The sequence below is a fragment of the Trachemys scripta genome, chromosome 1 (assembly GCF_013100865.1).
Source record: "Trachemys scripta elegans isolate TJP31775 chromosome 1, CAS_Tse_1.0, whole genome shotgun sequence".
Taxonomy (NCBI): Eukaryota; Metazoa; Chordata; order Testudines; family Emydidae; genus Trachemys; species Trachemys scripta.
The window spans coordinates 333,631,987-333,656,231 of NC_048298.1; the positions used below are offsets into that span (position 1 = coordinate 333,631,987).

Consider the following 24,245-nt stretch of genomic DNA (forward strand, 5'->3'; position numbering starts at 1 on the left):
CTCCACAGGGGCTGCACCATGGCTACAATCTCTTCCAAGTGCTTTCCTCTACCCACCAGCATCACCCCCGTTTTGCTTGGGTTCTGCTTCAGCCAGCTGTTCTTCATCCAGGAGCTGAACTTGTCCAAGCACTGGGCCATCACAACCACCCTTTCTGCCCTTTGTTTTTCTTTCTGCCCCATCTCATCTCTGTTTTGTTCCCTATCCCTGCCTGCCCACCTTGCCTTTCCTCCCTGCAGCAACTCTCAGTTCCTCCCCACCCCATACCCGGGGGGCTATTTCCCCATCCTAACCCACACCACCTGCTAAAATGATCATCCACTAAACTGACATTCAATGAAAAAATTCACTCAGTCTCTTTACTTCTGCCTTTCTTGTGCACCCTTTCCCCATGTTCCCCATATCCCTTTTCACTATCTCCTGCTCAGCCTTTGATTCCCTTCTCTCCAGTGCAGGGAGATTGGTTCAGTCTTCTTCCGTGCCTGCTTCCCACCCATCTCCGTTGGCAGGGTAGAGATGCTGACAGTGAAAGAGTTAATGATAATAGCTTGAACCAAGTAGACCATGATCAGTGCTGTAAGAGATACCACCCCCTTCTCACGGGACTTCAAATGTCAAATTTGCATTTAAATGGAGAGACTTCCCAATAAAACTCTCCCAGACCTAAGCGGTAATTAAAGAGCCTAGCGTATTGCCAGTTTTCATGTAAGGATCAGTGAACCCAACGAAACACAAGATGAACTTGGACTCCGGCTCTCTGTCTTGCCAAGAAGACAGTATCCCATGTTGATGAAAGTTAGACAGTCTCGGGGTTTCAGCTGAAGCCACATGTTCCCCGCAGTGGAGACTCCATACAGATGTATGTGTTTGATTTCCAGTGCTAGCTTTTGGAAAGGCTTTAGATCACAAAGCGCTGCCAGCAAGATGACTTGAGCATGCGAGTGCTTTCCCCCAAGTGGCTCTTTGCCATCCCCATATCTGACTTGCCTGTCAAAAGCATCAGTTCTAGAGAATCAACCAGAGCACCTGCCCTCTACAGTAACCAACAGAGAGGAAAGGAGCGAAAGGAAACAAGGGCAGTGACACGTACATGGTTAGAAAACAGACATGCACTCTTCAGGGATTTGCACAGCAAATACTAAAGAAACCCCTGGAGTTTCTGGGAATGTTGCCCCAAAACAGCACTACACTCTTGTCATGTGCAAGGGCTTCTTAAGATGACTTGGAAACCTAGTTATATGCATCTGTAGCATTAGAATTACTGAGACTTTAACAAGAACAGTCTTCAAACAGTGCTCAGCCTGCAGACAAAAGGACTGGGGGGGGGAGGGGAAATACCCCCAAATACATTTGACTCCCACAAACTCATATCAAACCATCTTCTGTAAATCCACAGAAGACAGGACACTGGCAGTTGGATCCTCCTCTCTCCTCACACCTTGTGTCCAAGTGTAATGCAGGATCTTGGAGTACTGGCTCCACTGGAGTAAACAGGAATTTTCCCCAATGACTTTGGTGGAAGCGGGAGCAGATCCCTTTTGTAGCATAGGCCCTGTAGCACTTAGGTGCACTGGTGCAAATGAAGCCTGACCCAGAAAGCCCCTCTCTCAGCTTTTGTAAACCTAATTCTGATCCTTAATATAATTTTAAATCGTGCCCTGTGCTTAGTTCCCCTCTGTGCTGAGGTTCCATGGTTTTGGAAGCAAAGCAGAAAGAGACATTCGTCGGGCTCTGCAGTGGGTTATTTTCTAGACTTAAAACACAATTGCAGTTGAATCCTCATGTGGCAGGGACGAGAGGTTGAGTGCTAGACAGGTGAGGCAATGCCGACTCATAAGCTTGCTTAGGCATGGCCACCTAAACTTTTGAGTCCTAGAGCCCCGCTTGGTTGATTTTGCCTCCGTAGTCCACTCAAAAAAAATCAAAACACGCTGCCTTCATGGCACTCCTAGCTCTGCTGATCCAAGGCATGAATCCTGTTGAAAGGTTCACATCCAAGTTTCTAATACAACAGTGTGGAGCACTACCAACCACATAATGGGCCGTAGGGTCTGGAATAGGGAACCGGGAGTCAGGATACCTAGATCCTATGGCTCTTCCAACCAGGGCCAGCGCAACCCATTAGGCGACCTAGGCGGTCGCCTAGGGTGCTACAATTTGGGGGGCGGCCACAGAGGCGGCAGGACCTTCCGCCGCCTAGGGCGGCAGAAAAGTTGGCGGTGCTCCTGCTTCCAACCTATTGTGTGGGGATCTGGTCTGCAGAATCCCCAAAGTTTCAAGCCTCTCCCCATGTCATTCGGTGAATACATCGTACAGTGAAGCTGATGGAGAGCTCATGAGACAATGCAGACTGATGTGCCAGCAGCGCACAGTTCACACAGCATTTGCAAAGGCAAAAGGCCCCGATCACCCACCTTTCACAGTCCGTGGCCAAGACTAGCAGCAAGGAGAAGAGCAGCTGGCGAAAGCTGAACCCAGGCAAGACCGAGGTGATGCTGACATACAGCGGGAAGCAGCTGGAAGAACTCGACTTCTCCATAACCGCCTCTGCTACTGAAGATTTCTGGCCTCTAACTGTTAAACTGGACCCCAGTCTGAGGGTCCTTTTGGCCAGACAGCCACAGCGGCAAGAGATGTTCGTCACAATTCAGGGTGACCATACCTCCCGCTCTGTAGTACAGCAAGCACACCCACACTCAGGCTTCTGGCTCCCCTGGGCATCACCTCTCCTGGGCAGAGACCCACAGCTTTTCCCCTTCCAACCAGGGTATTTCCAGGCTGAACAGTTCCCTGCCTACACTGTGATTCCTCAGCAAGACAGACATCTTAAAAGGCCAGGCCTGCACTTTGCTTTCTCCTCAGAGACTAACAACAAAGTAATGGCCAGGAGTTAGAAGTTACCACACTGTTTTTTCTAAGCAAACATTTATTTGTAAGCTATAAAGCACTACAGAGAAAACATTCAAAACAATAAAAGAACCTGCACATGTGCTGATAAGCTCATCAGAGATCACCCCAACTCCAACATGGGCTCTGGCAGATGAGCTGTCCTTCAAACCACACACAAGAGTTTTCCTGTGGTTTCAAGTTCACAACAGCCTTTGCTCAGAACAAAAACACTCATGGAAAGTGTTTACAGCCTAGGTGGCTTTGATCAGGAGTTTCCAGGAGCAGGTAACCAGGAGACAATGGGGTTCTCTCTCCAGGCCTCCCAAGGGCCTCCAAAGAAATCCACTTCACATGTATTGTCCCAGCCAGTTATTTCAAGTTCCTAACACTTCCCACAAATTACATTAATCATGTCTCCCTCCTAAAGAAGTTCCATGCAGGGTCGCCCAGAGGATTCAGGGGGCCTGAATTTCGGGGGCCCCTTCCATAAAAAAAAGTTGCAATACTATAGAATACCATATTCTCATGGGGGCCCCTGTGGGGCCTGGGGCAAATTGCCCCACCCTCTGGGCGGCCCTGGTTCCATGCAATCCCACCATCATACATAAAACTTTGGATTTTTAATTCTATGAACTCAACTAATTAAACTTAATTCAACAAGATTTAACTTCATTCAGTAAGGTTTGTCCAGAACATTGTCATGTCTGTCACAACGCCCACTTCCATCTGCAAGTGGCCCTATCCTATCCGGCATAGATCTGGTGATCCATACATTCAGGAACACCAGGCTTCATCACTACAGCCCATTATATCTAAGAATAAAGCTACATCCCCTGATGCAGATTTGATGGATACAAAACATGACAGCCTGTCGGCATAGCAGCACAGACCTCCATGAATACATCACTTGGTGCTCCTCTTTGAATACAGGAGCCCAGCTCAAGGTTTCTATCCTGATTCCAAGATCCAGAAAATAAGGGAATTTGAGCCACACAAACTGAAGTGGGGGGGAAGGGTTCACAGATACCCATGAGCGCCCGAACTGCTGTGTGTCAACGGCTCAGATCGATATGGTTCCGTGCATTTATTGCTTTTGCCATCTACATCCCTTAAACTCCCCCTGGATTTTAATGAAAGTCTTCACTTGATGTTTAATATTAAAGTTTAAAACCTGTATTGCTGTGTTATAAAAAACAGATCCATGTTCCCCAGATTCTAGATGAAATCAGGAATTAAGAATTTATTATATAGCTTTAGAAGAGAGCAGGATCTAGCCTGCTAGCTCCAAAGCCTCATGTATCCTTCCTTTTTCCAGCCGTGGTTTGACTATGCAGATATAACCTCTATGCACTGGTGACTTGAAATAAAATCAACTGAATATATGCACCATAGGGAATCACCACAGGCAATACATTTAAAACATTTACTTATTTTTGGAGACATGAAGCATAAAAGCTGGGAAGGACATCACATATTCAGGGCTGCCCGCCTTTTAGATAAAGGATGAAAGCCTGCAGCGATATATGTCAAGCTGTGGTTTTGGTTTGTCTCTATATACTGCATTTCAATCCCAAAGCGTAACTCTTGTCAAGTTCAGGGCCCCATCCTGTGACCATCTGCCTAAGTGAACCACATTGTCCACATGAATAGCCAGTTTAACTCAATGGGATTGCTCACCCGGGGAAATCTGTGCAAGGCTGGGCCCTTAATACGATATACACACTATACACAGGGATTACCACACTGATCTGTGACGCATCGCTGCCTCTCAGGTGAGCGGTGGCAGCTGATGAGCAGCACCTGGCAATGCATTTGCAAAAGTCTGGGTCAGGAAATGAAGACTACTCGACTCATTTGAAATTGCAGGTGCAGCTTTAGACAGACCGAATGCAATAGGGTGGATGTGTGTATAACGATTTGTTTACGATTATAGTTACTCTATTAGTATTTTCTTTTCACACTTTAATTGGGACAGGTTGAAGAGGGCCAGTGGCACTGCCTGCGTGAGAGATGGCAGGCACTGCAAATGGCCTGCTGGCCACATCACAGCATTATTTTATTTTTTTTTAAATCTTCATAACCTTCATGAGGTTAAGGGGCCCAAGCAGGGATCAGGGGCTCATTGTACTCTATGAAGATAGCTTAAAAATATATATGGAGATATCCTATCTCAGAAGTGGAAGGGACCCTGAAAGGTCATTGAGTCCAGCCCCCTGCCTTCACTAGCAGGACCAAGTACTGATTTTGCCCCAGATCCTTAAGTGGCCCCCTCAAGGATTGAACTCACAACCCTGGGTTTAGCAGCCAATGCTCAAACCACTGAGCTATCCCTCCCACACCTTAAAGAATTTACACTCTAGATTGCAACAGGATGACTGGTGAATGAAAAACAGAGAACGGGGTAACAGGCCACCACTTGTCTCACTATTCCAGCTCTTGTTGGCTTGTCGGCACCGCAGCAGAGGTGAGGTTTAAAGAGGATCCTCGTTCATACTACCTGCATGTCAGTTACCGGTGCAAGCATCTCTGCCTGAACCACACAGGCGCTCCTGCTTTTCCTACATGCCACTTGGCTGGGCACTTTTTTGATCACCAGTGCATTTTATTACATTGCAAAGAGCTATGGTGCAAAAGCCAGGATGCGCCTGTGTGTAGCCAGTGGAAAGTAACGTTTCCTCCATCCCCAGGATTAGCCTCACAGTAATTAAAGCCTCACGCTGAGTTATCCTCCTCTTTCCAATTATTTTCATAGAATTTGGGGCTATTTTTAAACCAGTGCTGTTCCCGTACACCACCGATGTCAGGACTTGAATGCATCCCAAAGCAGGTGGCTAATTGGGGTCTGATCATACCAAGCAACCGGCCCATTTTTAACATCAAACTGTGATGCTTGAGTGGCTTAATGCATATACAGAGTCCTACTATTTCCAGTCCAGTTAGCATCTTCCACAGCTACTCTCGTTATACGTGGGAGATTTCTTCCCAACGCCATCCACTCATCCAGGGCTCCTGACCCTCTCACTAGGACCATGGGTTCCATTAACATTACATTTTAATAAGCAACACCTTCCTCCCATACGATGGGGCATATGGTGACCAAAGCAGCCTTTCCAGGAGCTTTCATAACGGGGCGCCCACATTTTGCGTCACCAAGGGCTGCACTTCCTACATCATTTCATTAATTCTCCTACTTGTGAAGCATAGAATGCACATTTTGGATCACCTGTTTCCAGAGAGCCCACAGTCTCCTACCAATGTTGCGACCTGCTCTATATTAAGGCTGAGGTGGGCGAGGTAGGACGGCACGGCAGCTCTCCAGCATGTGCAAAGCTGTCCATGAGGTCTTCTCCATCCAAACCTTGTTGGATCAAACACGCAAACATGGTGGGCTGGGATTCCAGCATATGGAACAGATGGCCAAGCCACCTGAGACAGCACTGAGTCACTTGGGAAGACACTGGAAGCAATGGAGCGCATTGGAGTGGGTCCAATGCCTGTTACGAGGTGAGACTACCATATGCCTTCAATACGTCATTGCAGTTTCCTGTCAAAAGCATTCAATTGGCGCACTTGCAAAAGAGGGGGGCACACAATCAGAAAAACTGCTTGTCCCATGCTCAACAGAATTGCTTGTTGTGCTCCTCAGTAATACAAACCGTTAGTAGATTAACTCCAGGATAAGTGCACAGCTGCAAGGAGAGGGAAACCACAGACTATGTTTTAGGAGTGCATTACCAGCTGTATGACACACAGGCCCCATTAGCGCAGAGGTTGTATTGTGGGACACAGCAGTCTATTACTGGTGTCTTCAGGTGCTACCAAAAGGATTGAAGCTCTATTGGGCTGGGCGCTGCAAACACACAGAGAGACAATCCTTCCCACAACCCAGATACAGAGACAGATGAAGGGCAGGGAGCAGGTACATCTATCATATCAGCACATGGATATGGGATAAATTGGCAGTTTTCTCAGTTGCAAGTTTTGCTGTTATGTTTTTTTTTTTTAAACTAACCTTACTACTAATCTAGCCTATGAAAATTATCTCTGTTTTACTGATGAAAATACAGAAACAGAGAGAAAGTAACTTGCTCCTGATGACAGGAGGGAGCAGTGTCAGTGCTGGGAGTAAGACTCGGGAGTTCTTGGCTCCCAGACCCATTCAGACTTCTAGACCGTGCCATGCCCACATTTTTCAAACATGGTCCGTGATTTTGGGGTGCTCCAGTTTTGGTGAGACGAGCGGAGCACCCATAACTAAGTCAACAGAACTGTGGGCGCTCGGCATCACAAGTTGGGTACCCGAAACTCCAAGCATCCAAAGCCATCAGCCATTTTTGAACATTTCAGCCTAAGCACCATGTTCACTTATCTCTCAGCAGACCTAGCCTGAGCTATCTCCCTCTGTGATCTAGATCCAAATGAGGCCTTCTTTCCCAGTCCTCCTCTAGGGCTTTTGCTTCATTAAAAAAATAATTCCTTTTGGATTTTATAATGGAATAAGCTAGGAGATTGAACGACATGATGCACTAGCTGGCACCATTACAAACTAGAGAGTGCCATAACTCATACCTGCTGGCTGGCGTCCAGTATGCTTCAGCTGCCAGAAGGCCTGCAGGCAGTGCAAAGCAGCTGGACACATACACCCAGACAGAGTTGGAGCCACCTGCAGCAGTGTGACTCCAGAGGGGTCAGGATCCTTCATTGGGATCTACACACTAATGCTAGAAGGGAAAATAACGTGCTAGGGAAGCAGTGTTGCCTAGTGGTTTGAGCCAGGACTTAAGGGAGCTATTCCAAACTCTGCCAATGAGACAATGGGGGAGTTTAGGCAAGTCACTTAAGCACTACGCTTCAATTTATCCAGCCGCTTTATAGATGTAATATCGCTTTCCTCATTAGGGTACTTCAAAGGAAACTCAGCAACTGACCTTTGCAGAGCTTTGTTTGGATTTCTCCTGGTTTCTTCCAGAGACCTGGCAAAACTTTCCAGCAGCCCAGGTTTGCTCATCACCTTGGCAACCCTGCTCCACTTTGGTTTCAAATTCCAACGTGAATCTGAAACCAAGTGAGTTGTGTGCAGTTAGGGCTTTGTTGCAAACATTTTACCTGGGCTCTCCTCATGTGGCTTCATTGTCTTTAACAGGTCAGCAGATTAAAAAGGCTGTCAAAATGTCCAGGATGGCTTTGAAAGAAGTCTGAAGTATTCACTTTACATTCCTTTGCTATGAAAAGCAAAAGCAGTGCTGAAAAAATCCCTGGCCAGTTCTCTAAGTGCATCCACACAGAAAACACTCCCCACTGCTCCCAGGCAGCAAGTCTCAGAACCGGGGTAGCTGATTGCTGGAGAGCTAAAAATGGCAGCGTAGAGGTTTGGACACACCAGGGTTCAGAGCCTAGGCTCCAGCCAAAGCCCAAATGTTGACACTGCTATTTTTAGTCCCACAGCGTGAGCCTTGTGAGCCAGAGTCAGTTGACCTGGGCTCTGAGTCTCACTGCTGCGTTTTTCATAAGGTGAGCTGAGGGGGCGAGTTGCACTGTGTAGCATACCCAGAGAAACTGGGGCTGTGGCATCGGGGCTTACAAGAAAGCAGAGAGAAAAAAAATGTGCATTTGATATGGGATGACAGAAGAAAAGATATTGGGGGTCTTGAGGGGAATTTAAACCCTTGCACTTTCCCCTCAGGTAAAACAAAAATCACAAAAACATGATTAGAACATCAGCCGCACACGGGTATTCACTGAACATTTGGACCCAGTTAATTTGTATTATTTATATTGTGATAGCACATAGGAGCCTTAGTCACACCCCAGGACCCCATGGGGTGAGGCGCTGTGAAAGTGCAGAACAAATAGATGGTCCTTGCCCCCAAACAGCTCGTAATCGAAGACGAAAGAGAGGCAGATACAGACAGACGGGGGAGCACACAGAAACAACACGTGTCGGCGTGGTAAGTAAGCAACGAGGGGAAACCATGGAAAAACACAAGAAGGAAAATGAAGTGCCATGAGTGACATTACAACAAAACTCGCAGAGGATTGGTGATAGGTGTCTAAAAGACACCTCACCATGGTACCGCCACCTGAGACTGAGTTTCTCTTCAGCACTTTAAGTTATTCTCCCCAGCCCGCAACATCAAGTTATTCCAGGATATAAGACATCCCAAATAAACATGTTCCACTCTAAATGTCTATGAGGATGGACAGGCCATGCTCAATAAAACTGTCAAATGAGCTGACAGGATACAAGCTACCCCCAAACACATCCTCGGGAGCACTATGTTAATCTCACTGCTGAAAACATGAACTTGTTTAGAGACAGCCCTGTCTTGTATTAGTCATTTCTGGCAGAAAATCGCTACCATCATTAAGTTTTTTGAACATTCATTCAATAACTTCAGCATCCTAACAGGCAGCTTATTTATGGGATCAACTACCAGTTGCATTTTTAATAGAATTTACACATTGTCTTTGACAGGAAGATGATTGTGGAAGTGATTTAGTTGACAGGAGCTTGGGCTTTGCTCTAAAGCGTTTTAGAAAATTGCTAAGACATATTGCAAGAAATTCAATTTTATTATAGGTGGGCTGAGTAAGGTTGCCTGAACTTTCCATAAAAATGCCTTTTTTGGTTGCTTATAACTTTGCAAAATTTTGACTGTCTGCATACCGGATGTCTAGCCCAGGCTGATTTTTATAACACCCCCGACCACCACCACACACACACACGAATAGGATTCTGCTGTTTCTGAGAACAAGGCTAGGGGAAAACATGTTCTGCAGTGATTTTTTCTTTGAAACATTCTAGTGCCCCTGTGCTGTGGAGCAGGGACTTGAAATTCAGAAGTGGGGGGGGGCCTGTGTGTCAGGGATTTGCCTTTTGCCATCCCTGTGAAAATTCACCACAGTTTGGCCGAGTTATAAAGGCTTTGGGGAGGGGGGTGGGGAAGGGAATCACGGTTCGCACATGCTCAGTTGTGACTTTTGGATTTTCGCTGGTAAAATCTCTGAAGAGTCCAGCCTCAACCGCCATGTTCCATCCGGACCCCACACCGAACCTAGTGCTGACCTGACTGTGAAGGGGCCATCCCCACAGAGCAACGGAGCATACTCCCGCCCAGGGCTACAGGGACTCGGAAGAACTTTCACTGTAATGGCTGCCCAGGCCAGTGTGGGGCCAGGAACCGGAACTAAAAGCAGGGAGCAGCTCTCTCCTGCGCTCTCGATGCCCTGGCTGCAGCGTGGAGAAGGAAGCCATCCGATCGGAATGCAGAGGGGACAATACGCGGACTAGGAAGGGACAAGGAACCTACCGAAACAGAGGACTGGAAAAGGGAAAGAAACTGAGCGGGAGTTGGCGAAGGGAGATGGGAACAGGAGCCAAGGATGATGGGGAGAGACTGGGAGCTGGTGAGGGAACTGGGGTGGAGAACAGGAGAAAGTTGGCTGGGAAGGAACACCTGAGATCCGATGATAAGCTTGAGGGAACGTGGGACTGGCTGGACAAGGAAACTGGGACTAAGCAGTTTAAGCATCTGTCTGCATGGAAGAAATGGGGGAGGAGAGAGCTCTGCCCAAGCGTTCCCATGTGACGCTGGGTAAATCACTGCAACCCAACTTTCCCCAGTGGTCACTACTTGGGAGCGGCTCATTTTCCGGGTGCCTGGCTTGAGACCCTGGTGTCTGATGTGCGGAAGTGCTGAGCACTCAGAGCTGCCGCTGAAGTCCCTGGGAGCCGTACTTGAACACAGTTAGTGCTATACAATGCTAAGTACTCTGAAGAATCAGGTCCTAGGGATCTCAAATTGGGCACCCAGAATTAATCGCTACTTTTGACCTTCGTCTCACTGTAACTCAGCTCCCCATCTGCAAAATGAGGCTCACCCTCCCTCACTTCACAGGGGCGGTTGTGAAGATAAATTCACGAATGTTTGTGAAGCATTCGGATACTATAAATGATGAGCACCACAGTAATTTCCTCCTGGGATTTTCTAATTCTGTCTTCAGAGCAGGGGTTGAATAATGTGCAGTAAACAGGGCCTGGGGCCACGCATTTAACAATGAGGATAAAACAAAATATTGCACAGCTGCTCATTAATTGAGCGCCGTCCATCCTGTGCACTGAATGAAGGAGGGGCCCTGTGGAAAAAATGCTGCGAGACCATGTAGTTAAAGACTGTACCATAATACGGATGCACAGCGGCTGTGGGGGCGTGAATTAGCTTCGTTCTTTTAACATATTTCATATTTTTATAATATACATTACACACAGTAATAAACTAAGGTATATTGAAAGAAATATTTCTCTTAATAAAGGAAGCATCGCTGTATCTCTTTTCTCCCAAAGAGAAATCATCAGGATCTAGCACCTTTGGTAATAAGACAAAGCAAACACTACATACGTTTTTAAGCATCGTGCGCATATTTAACCTACACATACACTGACTTCCTCTGTGATTGTACCTATCAGAATGGAGCACCCAGAACAATACACTACATCAGAACAATAGGGAGATAGGAGTGACAGGCAGGTATGTATTGTGGAAGCACGGGTAGTGGCTCCATAGTTAGGCCTAAGTCAGGCTTTTGACTGATAGGATCTTAAAACTTCCCTGGAGCAGAAAGAATAGGTTAGATGTAGGTTGGCCAGGTGCTTGGTTTTTGACCGGAAAGTGGTCGAAAAGGGAACCTGACAGTGTCCGGACACCTCTCCTGACTGGACACCCAAAGTCGGGTCACTGCGGGTGAGGGAGGCACCGGGTCATCACCCGCACCAGCCGCTTCTCCGCTGAGGCCACCTCCTACCTGCATTGGGCAGCTGCAGATCCCAGCCCTGGCTCCGAGGCAAGTCCCTCCCGACCCAGGATGGGGATGGGGAGAACAGCAAGCGATTGGCAGGAGGTGGGATGGGGAAGGCGTGTGAATGGGGGTGGGGTCTTGGGGGAAGAGGCAGGGAGGGCAGGGTCGGGCCTCTGGGGAAGGTTTTCAACTAGGGGTAAAAAAATGGAAATGAATCAGAGTAAGTTGGTTTTGTGTATACATGGTTTGTGTATAAATAAGTATTTTTGTTTGGTTGCCTCCTTTAGCCTTTATAGTGGAGAGAGGAGTTTGAACCTAGACAAAAAAGTACCACTCCTTTTTTGGTTCAGTTTGAATTTTTCACATTTGGGAGGAACAGTTTGAAAAACAAAAGCCAAAACTAGAATAAAAAAACATCACTACAACTAGAATAGCCAATGTAGATTCATTCTGGGGTCTGACAGTCTTATGGAAGCAAACAATTGACAAGGATCAACAAGATATGATATCACAATACCTTCTTACACAACAGGCATTTGTTAAATAAAATTACTAACTAGAGACACAAACTCACTTCAACAACTTGACTTCCACCTTTTTTCTCCACGTTTACCATGGAGCATACCCAATCTGGAACGCTGCACAGCCCACATATAGTGGCTAAATAATATAAATACAAGTATATATATCAATACATTTACCTATGTAGACCAGAGGTTCTCAAATTGGGAGGCAGGCCCCCCTGAGGGCAGGGCGGAGAATGTATTGGGGGAGAGGGGGTGGTGGCGTGAGAAGAAATAAATCTTACTGTGCACATTTTGCCCACAGCAATGAATAACTAGCAGTGCTGATTCCTCCAGACACATCAGGTGCTCAGACAGGCTGTACATTTTCATTGATTTTGGTTACATTTGCATAGCATTATACAAAATCATTGCCATCTGTACGTGAATCCATTTGCCGCAAAGTGGTGTGCACATTTAATTGTAATCATCGACCACCACTGCAGTTTTGTTTTGGCTCTTATGACCATGGGTCGTTGGCTCTGTTTGAATCAAGGTCTTATTGATTTTAATATCTAGTGAGGGTTACGTATTGGTTTTTTTTTTTTTAATTGGCATATGTACTTGTGTGGCGGGGGAGGGAGGGCATAAACTACGACAGACACAAAGAACATAAGAACGGCCATACTGGGTTAGACCAAAGATCCATCCAGACCAGTATTGTGTCTTCCGACAGTGGCCAATGCCAGGTGCCCCAAAGGGAGTGAACCTAACAGGTAATGATCAAGTGATCTCTCTCGTGCCATCCATCTCCACCCTCTGACAAACAGAGGCTAGGGACACCATTCCTTACCCATCCTAGCTAATAGCCATTAATGGACTTAACCTCCATGAATTTATCTAGTTCTCTCTTAAACCCTGTTATAGTCCTAGCCTTCACAACCTCCTCAGGCAAGGAGTTCCACAAGTTGACTGTGTGCTGTGTGAAGAAGAAATTCCTTTTATTTGTTTTAAACTTGCTGCCCAAGAAGGGGGGTGTGATCAAATAAGTTTGAGAACCACTGATGTAAACAGCCAGAAGACATTCTCACTTAATACAGACCTCACCACCCATTTACTACAGTTACTGATTCCAAAGGAACCCAACCGTATCATTAATGTTATAAGTTCCTTAAATCAAAACAAACAACCCCCCTCCCCCTCCCCACACACACACAATAGAGGCCTGGTTCACTTCAAGAACATACGAATCTGCATGTGTTGCCCCCACCAGAAACGCTCTACTTACCAGTTGATTTCATTGTAGTCATTGTGAACTTCCCACCAGAAATAAAACCAGACCAGTGTCAGGAAGAAAGTGAAGGTGAGGATTAGGAACCAGAGGCGCTCCCACTGTGGAGACAAAGGAAATTAACATTAGCAGGGGCCTACAATGCAAGGATTCCAATGCTCAGAACTGATAAAGTCTCATGCTTTGTCTATACATAGTTTCTGTACCAATCTAATTAAATTGGTAGAAAAGCAGATTTAGTTCTCTAGTGTGGATGCAGTTGTGCTGGTATAAACACCTTTATTCTGATATAACTAGTCTTGATAAATTTAAATGTCTATGCCAGTATAAATATCTTTAGCCTGGCATAATTACTTCCATATGTGATGGTTGCAACAATTTAAGTAAATTAGCTTTTCTACTGATTTAGTTAAATCAGTGCAAGAATTCTCTGTAGACGAGGTCTAGTTTGAGTTCTTTTTTGATGCATAGAGAATGAATCCCCTCAGCTCTGCAGAGGTGTTTGTAATGAATGAAAATCTAACCTCTGCTGGCTGAAATACTTCACACAGGCTCACTCTGTTGATGCTGAGAAAGAGGAATGGCCTTGTGGCTAAAGCATGGGTCTCAGAATCAAAAAGAGACCTGGGTTCTACTCCCAGATTTGCCACAGGCTTCCTGTGCAGGGAAAGACACTATTATTCTGAGACACAATTTCCCCATGTGTAAGATAGGGATAGTACTCATCTCTCAGGGGTGCTTGAAAGTCTTTATTCACTACAGTTGTCAAGTGCTTTGCGGTCCTTCCTTTGGAAATACTATATAATCTCAAAGTATCTTTACTAGCTGGGCTTCCTCTTCTCACAAGCTCAAGGCAACTGTTGTGAATTCGATTCCCCGTTGGTGCCGTGTATGTAGTTAGCCAATTATTGTTGTGTCTACATGACTCCATGTACCATGTCATGGATGCTCAAAGAAGAGCTCTGCCTCAATGCTATCCTATGTCTGTAGGCCAGGGGTAATCTATTTTTTGTCAAAGTCCAAATTTCTTGCTATAGTCAAGCTCTAGAAAAAAATACAAAAAACCCCAACAATATTGATAATAATAAGTAAATAAAGATTTTTGTGGTCTGTTCAAAAGCATCTGGCAGTCCGAATTTGGCCCCTGGTCTGCCTATTGACTACCCCTGCTGTAGGCCTTTCCCTGTCCAAAGCACTCAGATACATGTGTATGTAAATCCAAAGTTCCCACCGGCATCACTTGTTTTTCCACCCTTATAGAGAGTATTTTGCAAATGATTTAGTGGAGAGAAATAGGCAACATTTGACTCAGACAACCAAGTTTTATATTAATATTCAGTTCTGCTTATTATCTTAAAACCGGCTACTTGGTGTTCCATTCCAATAGACTGGAACGTCCCAAAGATGTTAATTTAGGAAGCAGCATTTGGAGAAAGCTGTTCTGTCCGTAACTAATATCATTTCTGTGTGTTCCGCACTGGTTCTATTACACAGCATTAACAGTTCTGTGGGCACAGATGCTTCTGCTTCAAATGCCTGTCAGTTCACTTGGAACAAAAACGGACGTAAATTAACAAAGGAGAACATTCAAATTAGTCCTCTCCCTCCAGAATTAACAAGACAGGATACCCAAACTTATGGGCAGGCTCAACTACTAGAATTTCTTTCTAAACTCTGAACACATGATTAACCGGTTTTCAAAATATCCTTTTCACCTGTGAACTGAGACTTTGCTTTTTAATGACAACACACAATGTAACCACCACAAATAACTGAGTCTACGTTTTGGTATCGCATAAGATTCTACCACGTCTCTCTCCTGTTTATCTTAAAGGGTCGTGTCACTTACGTAACAGTATTTTGATTATAATTCATCATGCACAAGCCTGGATTCTAATTTAGTGACAAGGCTTTTTGCTTTATGCTCCACAGCACAAAATGGGTGCAGAAAATACAAGGGCTGGAATAATTTAATCACCCCCTTTGCTTGCAATAATGTTTTCCACTAGACATTCCTGGTTCTTGACACAGAGGTAAGGCTTGGCTTCTCAAGAAGGCCTAAGGGATTGGGTGCTAAATCAATATCAATGGCATTTGGGTGCTTAATTCCCCTAGACCCCTTTCAAAATCCCATCCTAATATTTGACATGTTTAAAATTATCAGCATCAGCGTAAAGACAGAGCGAGGCTGAGAGCTTTTCAGATGCAACTTCCACAAATATTAATTGCAATTAAAGTCACACGGCTAAATTGCTGTGCTGAGATTCATAGATTCAAGGACTGGAAGGGACCTCGAGAGGTCATCGAGTCCAGTCCCCTGCCCGCATGGCAGGACCAAGTCTAGTACTGTCTAGACCATCCTTGATAGACATTTATCTAACCTACTCTTAAATATCTCCAGAGATGGAGATTCCACAACCTCCCTAGGCAATTTATTCCAGTGTTTAACCACCCTGACAGTTAGGAACTTTTTCCTAAGGTCCAACCTAGACCTCCCTTGCTGCAGTTTAACCCCATTGCTTCTTGTTCTATCCTTAGAGGCTAATGTGAACAAGTTTTCTCCCTCCTCCTTATGACACCCTTTTAGATACCTGAAAACTGCTATCATGTCCCCTCTCAGTCTTCTCTTTTCCAAACTAAACAAACCCAGTTCCTTCAGCCTTCCTTCATAGGTCATGTTCTCAAGACCTTTAATCATTCTTGTTGCTCTATTCTGGATCTTATACACCGTCCCCCGCCCACGCCTCCAGCCTGGCTATGAGTGCACTGAACAGAGGCTGTGCATTCTATAGCACATAGCATCCTGATGCTGATGTGAACCCCCAGGAAGGGGAAAGTGATAAAGTTTAGCCATCATGTTACAGCCCCATTGAAATCAATTGAAAGTTTTCCCCATTGGTTTCGATAAAGCCAGGATTTCATGCTGAATATATAAATGAGACCTTGCATTTGCCATGTACATCCGCTCCTACTTAATGCCTTTCTGTACACACTGCATATATCAAAGCAACAATTAAAACCAACGTGAGAAGAAAACGTTTCCAGGGTAAGATGTCGCATGATAAACCACCTTGGTATTGAAGATCTGCCTAGCCAAGCTGGGGTGGGGGAACGGGAGTGGGGGAGGAGAAAAGGGTTTGTATTTTTGGATGAAGACAAACAAGAGATTGAATTAGTTAAGAATGAGATATTCTGTTACACTACTCGGGGGGTTGTCACTACATTTAGAGAGGCACAGGAAAACGGGAATTAGGAGCTCCCAACTCTGCCACTGATTCAAATCATTACTTGGGCAAGTTCCCTAACTTCCCTCTGCCTCAGTTTCCACAAAATGAGCTCAATAATTCCCTCTTTCATGGAAGTGGCGTTGGGATTCTCAAATGACCAGCACTAGAGTGGCGTAAATTAACACAATGCACCCGACTTCTACTTTCCTTACCACCAAAATTCATTTGTACCCAATGTGACTATATTTTACACACACTGGATTTTCCCTGCCTCCCCTATCACAGGGGTTCTCAACCTTTTTTTCTGAACCTCCCACCCCTAACATGCTATAAAAACTCCATACCCCACCTGTGCCACAACAGTATTTGTGCATATAAAAGCCAGGGCCAGCGTTAGCTGGTAGCAAACAGGGCAATTACCCAGGGCCTCATGCCACGGGGGCTCCACAAAGCTAAGTTGCTTGGGCTTTGGCTTCAGCCCCAGGTGGCGGGGCTCGAGCTTTCTGTCCTGGACCCCAGGGAGTCTAATGCCGGCCTGCTTGGCAGACCCCCTGAAACCTGCTTGCGGGCCCCAGGGGGCCTTGGATGCCTGGTTGAGAACTGCTGCCCTATCAAACCCACTTCCTCTTCATTTTAAGAGGTGACTTGTACTCACTGACCAGATTTCAATTTGGGTGATTACATTCTGCATATCTAGCACCCCCCTCCCTCTGTAGTTTCTACCCAGTATAGTATATACTTCCACACTAGACTATTAAAGGCTTTATATACAAGCAGCAAGATCTTGCTGAATCAGCCAAGTTCATTAGCAATGAATGTACGCTGCAGAATTCCAATAAGGGGAACAGAGAAGATGAGCACGTCCTAACACTGGGAATTCCGTAGAGTGGATACAAATAATTCACATGAATGCTGTATTTGATGTGCAGTGTGTATTCCTTTAATTTGGGGGTAATCCTTTTAATAGGAGACAGTCCTTTGGTCCCACACTGCTCTAGTCACATCAGTTCCAAGTTACAAAATCCACAGGAGATGCGTGTTCTTAGATCCATTTTACCAATGGGTAAGAGGAGGCTCAGAAAAGTACCTTGCTGAAGGTCATAGTGATAGTGAGCTCAACTCCCAGATCCTTACTCCAACCCCAAGATGATCTCTTTGCTTCTAAAGACATGAATCGTGCCCATAATATGATAGCCAGTTTGATTAAAGTGCAAGCTCTAAAGAGACAAATGGATAAAGCAGGTACATGCAATAGTCTCTTGTGGAGCACACCAGCAGAGTTCACCACAGTTCAGAGGACGATGGAAAATTGCTTGCTTGTTTAAAATACAGAAAAATGATTTTGAGGCACGAATATTGAAAAGGTCAAGAGCAGAGTTAACATACCAAACTAGAGAAGCACATTTCTTCTTTTTCTGTATTAAATATACCACCGCACTTGCAATTCATTATCTACTCTCTAGTGCCTAATCTTAGTGGCATTTCAACAAAAAGGAATAAGCGACACTGGCTTTCAGAGCGCCTACAGTTCTGGTCAAAAGTTATCAAATCTTCATTTCTAAAGAACTTTCCCATCTTTGAGCTGCAGTACGAAACCTTTCAAAGCTGACAGCAAGCATGCAATTCCTGAAGATGATCTGTACCACAGAGTGCTTATTGTAAAATAATAATGTACTTGACACTCCGATAGCTCCTTCCATCTGTGGACCCTGCATCACCTCACAATAATCATCAACGCCCCCTTAAGATCTGGAAGTTTTATTCCCAATATAAAAATCAGGAAACAGAGGCAAGGAGAAGTTAAATCTTGCAGATTCTTTCCGCCTAACATCCGTAAAACAAGGCTTTTCATATCCATCCCCCCAGCTAAAACTTGCATTCAGGCTTTCATCATCTCAATTACTGTGGTGTCCTTTTCCCAGCCTTGACAAATGCAACCTTGCTCCACTCCAACCCATTCAGAATACTGCTGTAGAGATCATTCTCCTAGCGCACCATTTTGACCATATCATCCCTCTCTTTGCATCATCCTTCTAGTGGATGCCCCTGTTCTACCTAAGCAAGTTGCTTGTCTTTACTTTCGAGGCCCTCCACAGCCTATCCCCACCCTACATGTCCTCTCCCTACTGCACACTTGTTACACTTTCAAACCAACACCTTTGTATTTTCTCTCATGTTGTCCCCATATATTTGGAAGGTGCCCCCTGTAAACACCCACAAAACAATCTCAGTATCTACCTTCAAATCCCTCCTCAGGGCTCTTTTGTTACCATGACTACAACAACTTGTCAACAGCTCTCATCACACTAGCAGCCCACTGCCTATCACGCGGACCAGTATTGTCTCATTGTTTCCTAGTCCTCCCCCAGTATAGCATCTGTACCCATCTATTGTCTCTTGTAATACTTTGATTGTGAGCTCCTTGGGCAGGGACTGTCTTTCTGATCTGTCCTTGTACAGCACCTGACACAAAGGGCTCTTGGTCCATGACTAGGGCTCCTAGTTGTTTGGTAATACACATTATACAAGTAATTAATAACTCGGCCAGACTTTCACATCAAGTCAGTGGATGAACTAGGAAGACAACCCCCACGTCTGTACTGTAAGTTCTACTCCTCTGTTTTAAAAAGAGTGAGCTACGTATCATGATATGCTGAATTAGTTTTCCACCTTTGGGGGTTAGTTTTAATCAGCCTGTTCTACTGTGACTCCATCAATACATACTTTCACATCATAGCATTAACCACCCTGCAAAGCCACCAGAGGGGCTGAAGGAAAGCACTTTATTTTATTTTCATTTACTCTGTGGCTTTGAAAACATTTTAAATCCCAATGCCCCTCCCCATACTGTAAAAGATTCCAAAATCACTGGATATGCAAAACGGTAAACACTTCTGGGTGCTTAGATACCACAGTGACTATTTTAATTAAATCTTTCCTGTTAAATTAGAACAGATGAGATCGCTCTCCCCCTCGTCAATTATTTCAGTGTACTGCATTTTGAAACAGCTTTTCATTTTGGGTGGTTTAGCTTTTAAATCAAGAGTTTCTTGTTGATCAAGAATGATTATTATTTTTTAAAATACTTTTGGACAAGGTATATTGGCCACTATTGAAATGATAGCATTTGCCAAGAATAACCATATAGTTCCATCTGAGAAGTTCAGTTTCCCCCTTTCCTTACAATAGGAACTAATTTGGTATCTGTGCGTAGGCACCCTTTACTAGAGGGACCGCTGAACTTTATGGGGAGTGTTCCAGGGGAAAAGCCTGTGAGGGGCAATCTAGCCTTAGGGCTGGTCTACACTGGGGGGGAGGGGGAAATCGATCCAAGATACGCAAGTTCAGCTACGCAAATAGCGTAGCTGAAGTCAAAGTATCTTGGATCAAATTACCTGGGGTCCACACGGTGCGGGATCGACGGCCGTGGCTCCCCCGTCGACTGCGCTACCACCGCTCGCTCTGGTGGAGTTTCCAGAGTTGACGGTGAGCGTGTTCGGGGATCAATATATCGTGTCTTAATGAGATGCGATATATCGATCCCGGATAAATCGATTGCTACCCGCCAATACGGCAGGTAGTGAAGACGTACCCTTAGAGACAACAACTCCTATGATGCCTTGGGGAAAGAGGGAGAGACTTCCTCGTGCAGGGAGAGCAGGCGATGGACTGCATTTTTGGGAAAAGGAGTGAGATTGTGCTATGGAGCTCTGTCCGTACCAGGATCTGCTGCTAGGAAGCCAGAAGCTGGTGCTGAGAGCCTGCAGTAGGGTGACCAGATAGCACGTGTGAAAAATCAGGACAGGAGGTGGGGGGTAATTGGTGCCTATATAATACAAAGCCCGAATATCGGGACTGTCCCTATAAAATCGGGACACCTGGTCACCCTAGCCTGCAGGGACTTTGATTGAGGGAGCCTCAGAGGCTATTGGTGGCTTCACTGGGGTCAGAGCAGAGACTGTTGTTGTGCCTAGAGCTGACTGAGGTGGGGCTACAGTGAGGGAACTGTGAGGAACCCCCACTGTTGTTTGGGAAAGTACTTGCAAGGGAAGGGGCCCAGCAGAGAGACTGAGTCTGAGGAGAGGCCGAGTGATCTTCCCACCGAACCAGGGCCCAGAGCTGCTGGCATGTGGTGGGACCAGCTCCAATCGTCAGAGGGGTTGTGCAGCTTGTTGCCTTGGCTGGACTGACGCACAGAACCAACAGAGCGCTGTCTCCAGCTGCAGGTCTTCCAGTGCGCCCACGCCAGCAAGTGCCTGGGACTCCGGATTTCAGAGGAGTGTGCGCTGCGGGGTGGGGTGAATGGTGGCAGAGAGAAGGGCTGCAGCCCGCAGGCCCTCGCAAAGGAAGCAGCAGAGAACCTGCCTGGAGCCTGGGAAGGACAGGGCCGATCGGGGCCACCCCAGGAGAGGAGCCAGGAGGAGCACTGTGCCAGGGAGGAATCGCCTGAGGACGACAGGCCGGAGCTGGATCCAGTATCACGGCTGCCCAGAGCTGGGGCTTCTGACTCTACGTTGGGAACAAGGAGGGAGGCTGTAGCTAGTTAAGTGGGGAGGTGGTCGCTCTGTGTGGCTTTGCAGAGAGCGGCAGAAGAGGGCACTGGAGGGGTTTGTTGGGGGAAGTTTACTGGCGCCGAAGACGACCAGGAGCACTCAAGACTCACCACTGGACTGGAACTTTATTCAGGACTCCTGAACTCAGTGTGCAGACACATTGTTCGGTGTCTGCCCTTCCAGACTGTGCTACCACTGGGCCCGTGGGACCTTGGTTTGGATGCAACCCTGTTCTACCACTCTCCCTATATTTCCCCTTGTTGTTTTTCTCCTCTGATCTCTCTGTAAAAAAATATTTCCCTTTCTTATATCCATTGTACTTTTCCGGTGAGTGGGTGTGTTCACTCTGGGGGGTTTGGAACGGGTGCCCCTGGGGTGGAAGGGATTTTTCCTGCTGCATCCTGCTCGCGCTTTCTCTTGGCCAGAGCTGCCTGCAAAGCAGACTCCATCTAGGCCACGAGGGCACTAAAGTTCAATTAAAGTTCAATTGTATTTTATTCAACTGCCCCTCTGGATTTAAATTAATAGTGACATATAATCTTAGACTGATATACCCTGATTTTTTAGTTGTTAAGTAAAGAAGTGTTAGCTCTAATTTAAGTATATTGGATGTATATTATCTATAATTGGTATTTGAGTTAGACCCATGCCACAGATTCTATTATTATTAATTATTATTAGAACGGGTTTATTCCTGGAGGTTCCCAAGGCACACCATTGAGTGTGTACAGGGGCCAGTAGAGGCACTGACGATTTTAACTTCCTTTAGGAGTAAAGGGACTGCAGCAGAGGGGTGACTAGAGGATTCCCACCTATCCAACAGCACCACTGGGATACTCAGGATCTTCTTTAATGTCAGCAACATCAGGCGGCCAGGCACACAGGTGAGTGTTGCCTGTTCCCGAGTAACCGAGGGAGGAAAAGGGGGGTTACATGTGTGACCAAGCAAACGTTGCCATTTTAACAGCAACCATTGTAGCTATTTTCATCAGCACAATCACCACCATCTTTATGGTTTTTTTTTAAAATGTGCTAAACATTGTAAGCTCCTTGACTCCTACAAAAGAAAACCATGCATTTTGAAAAGCAATTATCTCTACCTCTGGGGAAAAGAGTACTTTTGTTTATGCCTGTATAGTAAATTCTCCAGTGACTAGGAAGAGTTTTGATTCACCTGGATGGAGATATTCTGTAACTATCCACTTCTTACCCTAGGAAAATATCTGTAGACAGAAAACGATGCTCAAGGTCTAATTCTCTATCATTTTGGCTTTATTCTGCACTGAAAATTCTCTTGTGCAGCAATTCATAGAAAATCAGAGGAAATCATGGCTCACAAACATTAACAACAGGATATATTTTGGATAAAGACAAAAAAAGCTAACACCTGACTAGGATGACCAGATGTCCTGATTTTATAGGGACAGTCACGATTTTTGGGTCTTTTTCTTATATAGGCTCCTATTAGCCCCCTCACCCTGTCCTGATATTTCACATTTGCTGTATGGTCACCCTATACCTGACACTCGTGAGTTTCACAGTGTTAATATGATTTAGCCATACTTATCTTCAGAATTGCATTCAACCATTAACTAATTAATCCTCTCAAGACCCTTGTGAAGTAAGAAGTATTATCATATTTTACAGAGGGAGAAATTGAATTATTAAGTGAGTTCCCCGAAGTCATAAAGAGAGTCCATGTTATTTAGGATTAGAACTCAGATTCATCCACTCAGAGCAAACCCCTTTCTCAGGGCATTCTAAACACTATAGTATATTTGAATAGCAACAGACTGTTACTGTTACTTATACCAGTACAGCTCTCTCAAGAACGCATACACTGAGTATAAGTTAAACATTTTAGAAACTAGTGGAGCTCTAATTGTGTTCAGCCTTCTAAATGAATAAAATGTGACACTGTGTATAATCTGCATGAATATAATTAATGCCTTGTGACATTGAGAATATCATTTAACCTGGACCCTCTTCGGCAACTACTCATGACATGACCTTTAACCCCTAACGGTCTACCAGTTGTTCAAGACTGATCATTCAGGATTTTAAACACGAGTGACAAACATGCTCATTTACTGTATCATTTTAATTTATCAAATATTAACCAACTACACCTCTACCCAGATATTATACTGTCCTCGGGAGCCAAAAAAATCTTACTGCGTTATAGGTGAAACCGCGTTATATCGAACTTGCTTTGATCCGGCAGAGTGCGCAGCCCTGCTCCCCCGGAGCGCTGCTTTACTGCGTTATATCCGAATTCGTGTTATATCAGGTGGCGTTATATCAGGGTAGAGGTGTGTTTTTTTTTAAAAGGAGAATAAAAACACTGGTGGTACAACTTTCTCTTGGACAATTTTATTTTTTGTAGTTTCACAGTTGAATAAAGTCTACTTCCCCTCACTTCTTAGAGAGGAGTGCGTTCAAGTGGTGGGTGAATCCTGAAGAGCCCAAAAAGGATATTGAGATCCTCCCTACTAGAACTGGTAGGAGACTCTGAATTGAACAACATTTGCTAAATAATGCAACTATTAAATAGCTTACTTGCTCAACACATTTCATTATGCATCCAGGTCGCTAGCTGGTGGAACAAACCCACTTCAATCACATTTGAAGAATAATTTTATCCTGCATTGGGACCCTCTCTACTCATTACATCCTCCCAGATACAAGATTGGCAAAAGTAGGGCAAAGTGGTTTAAACAGGAAGGGATATGGGAGCATTGACACATGGGGAAGGATAGTCTTATAATATATCAGTTTATCCTGTGGTCATATCACATGCTGCTATTGTTTCACTGAAGCAGTTTCCTCTTTGCAAGTAATGATTTTCTAATTAAGCGGTTAGCATGAAGGGTAATGCAGGTGTGGGCCTAAGGCAGGGGTCGGCAACCTTTCAGAAGTGGTGTGCTGAGTCTTCATTTATTCACTTTAATTTAAGGTTTCGTATGCCAGTAATACATTTAAAACA

The 24,245-nt window shown here is 45.3% G+C and overlaps 1 protein-coding gene across 4 annotated transcripts in view; it reads right to left on the reverse strand.

The window, feature by feature from the left end:
• LOC117871309 (glycerophosphodiester phosphodiesterase domain-containing protein 5) overlaps positions 1-24,245 on the reverse strand; it is a 322,284-nt gene that overhangs the window by 82,553 nt on the left and 215,486 nt on the right. For all 4 annotated transcript variants that reach the window (XM_034759158.1, XM_034759156.1, XM_034759157.1 and 1 more), the window contains one exon: positions 13,477-13,580. In XM_034759158.1, the coding sequence (XP_034615049.1) occupies positions 13,477-13,580 (104 nt within the window). The remainder of the gene's footprint in view (positions 1-13,476; positions 13,581-24,245) is intronic.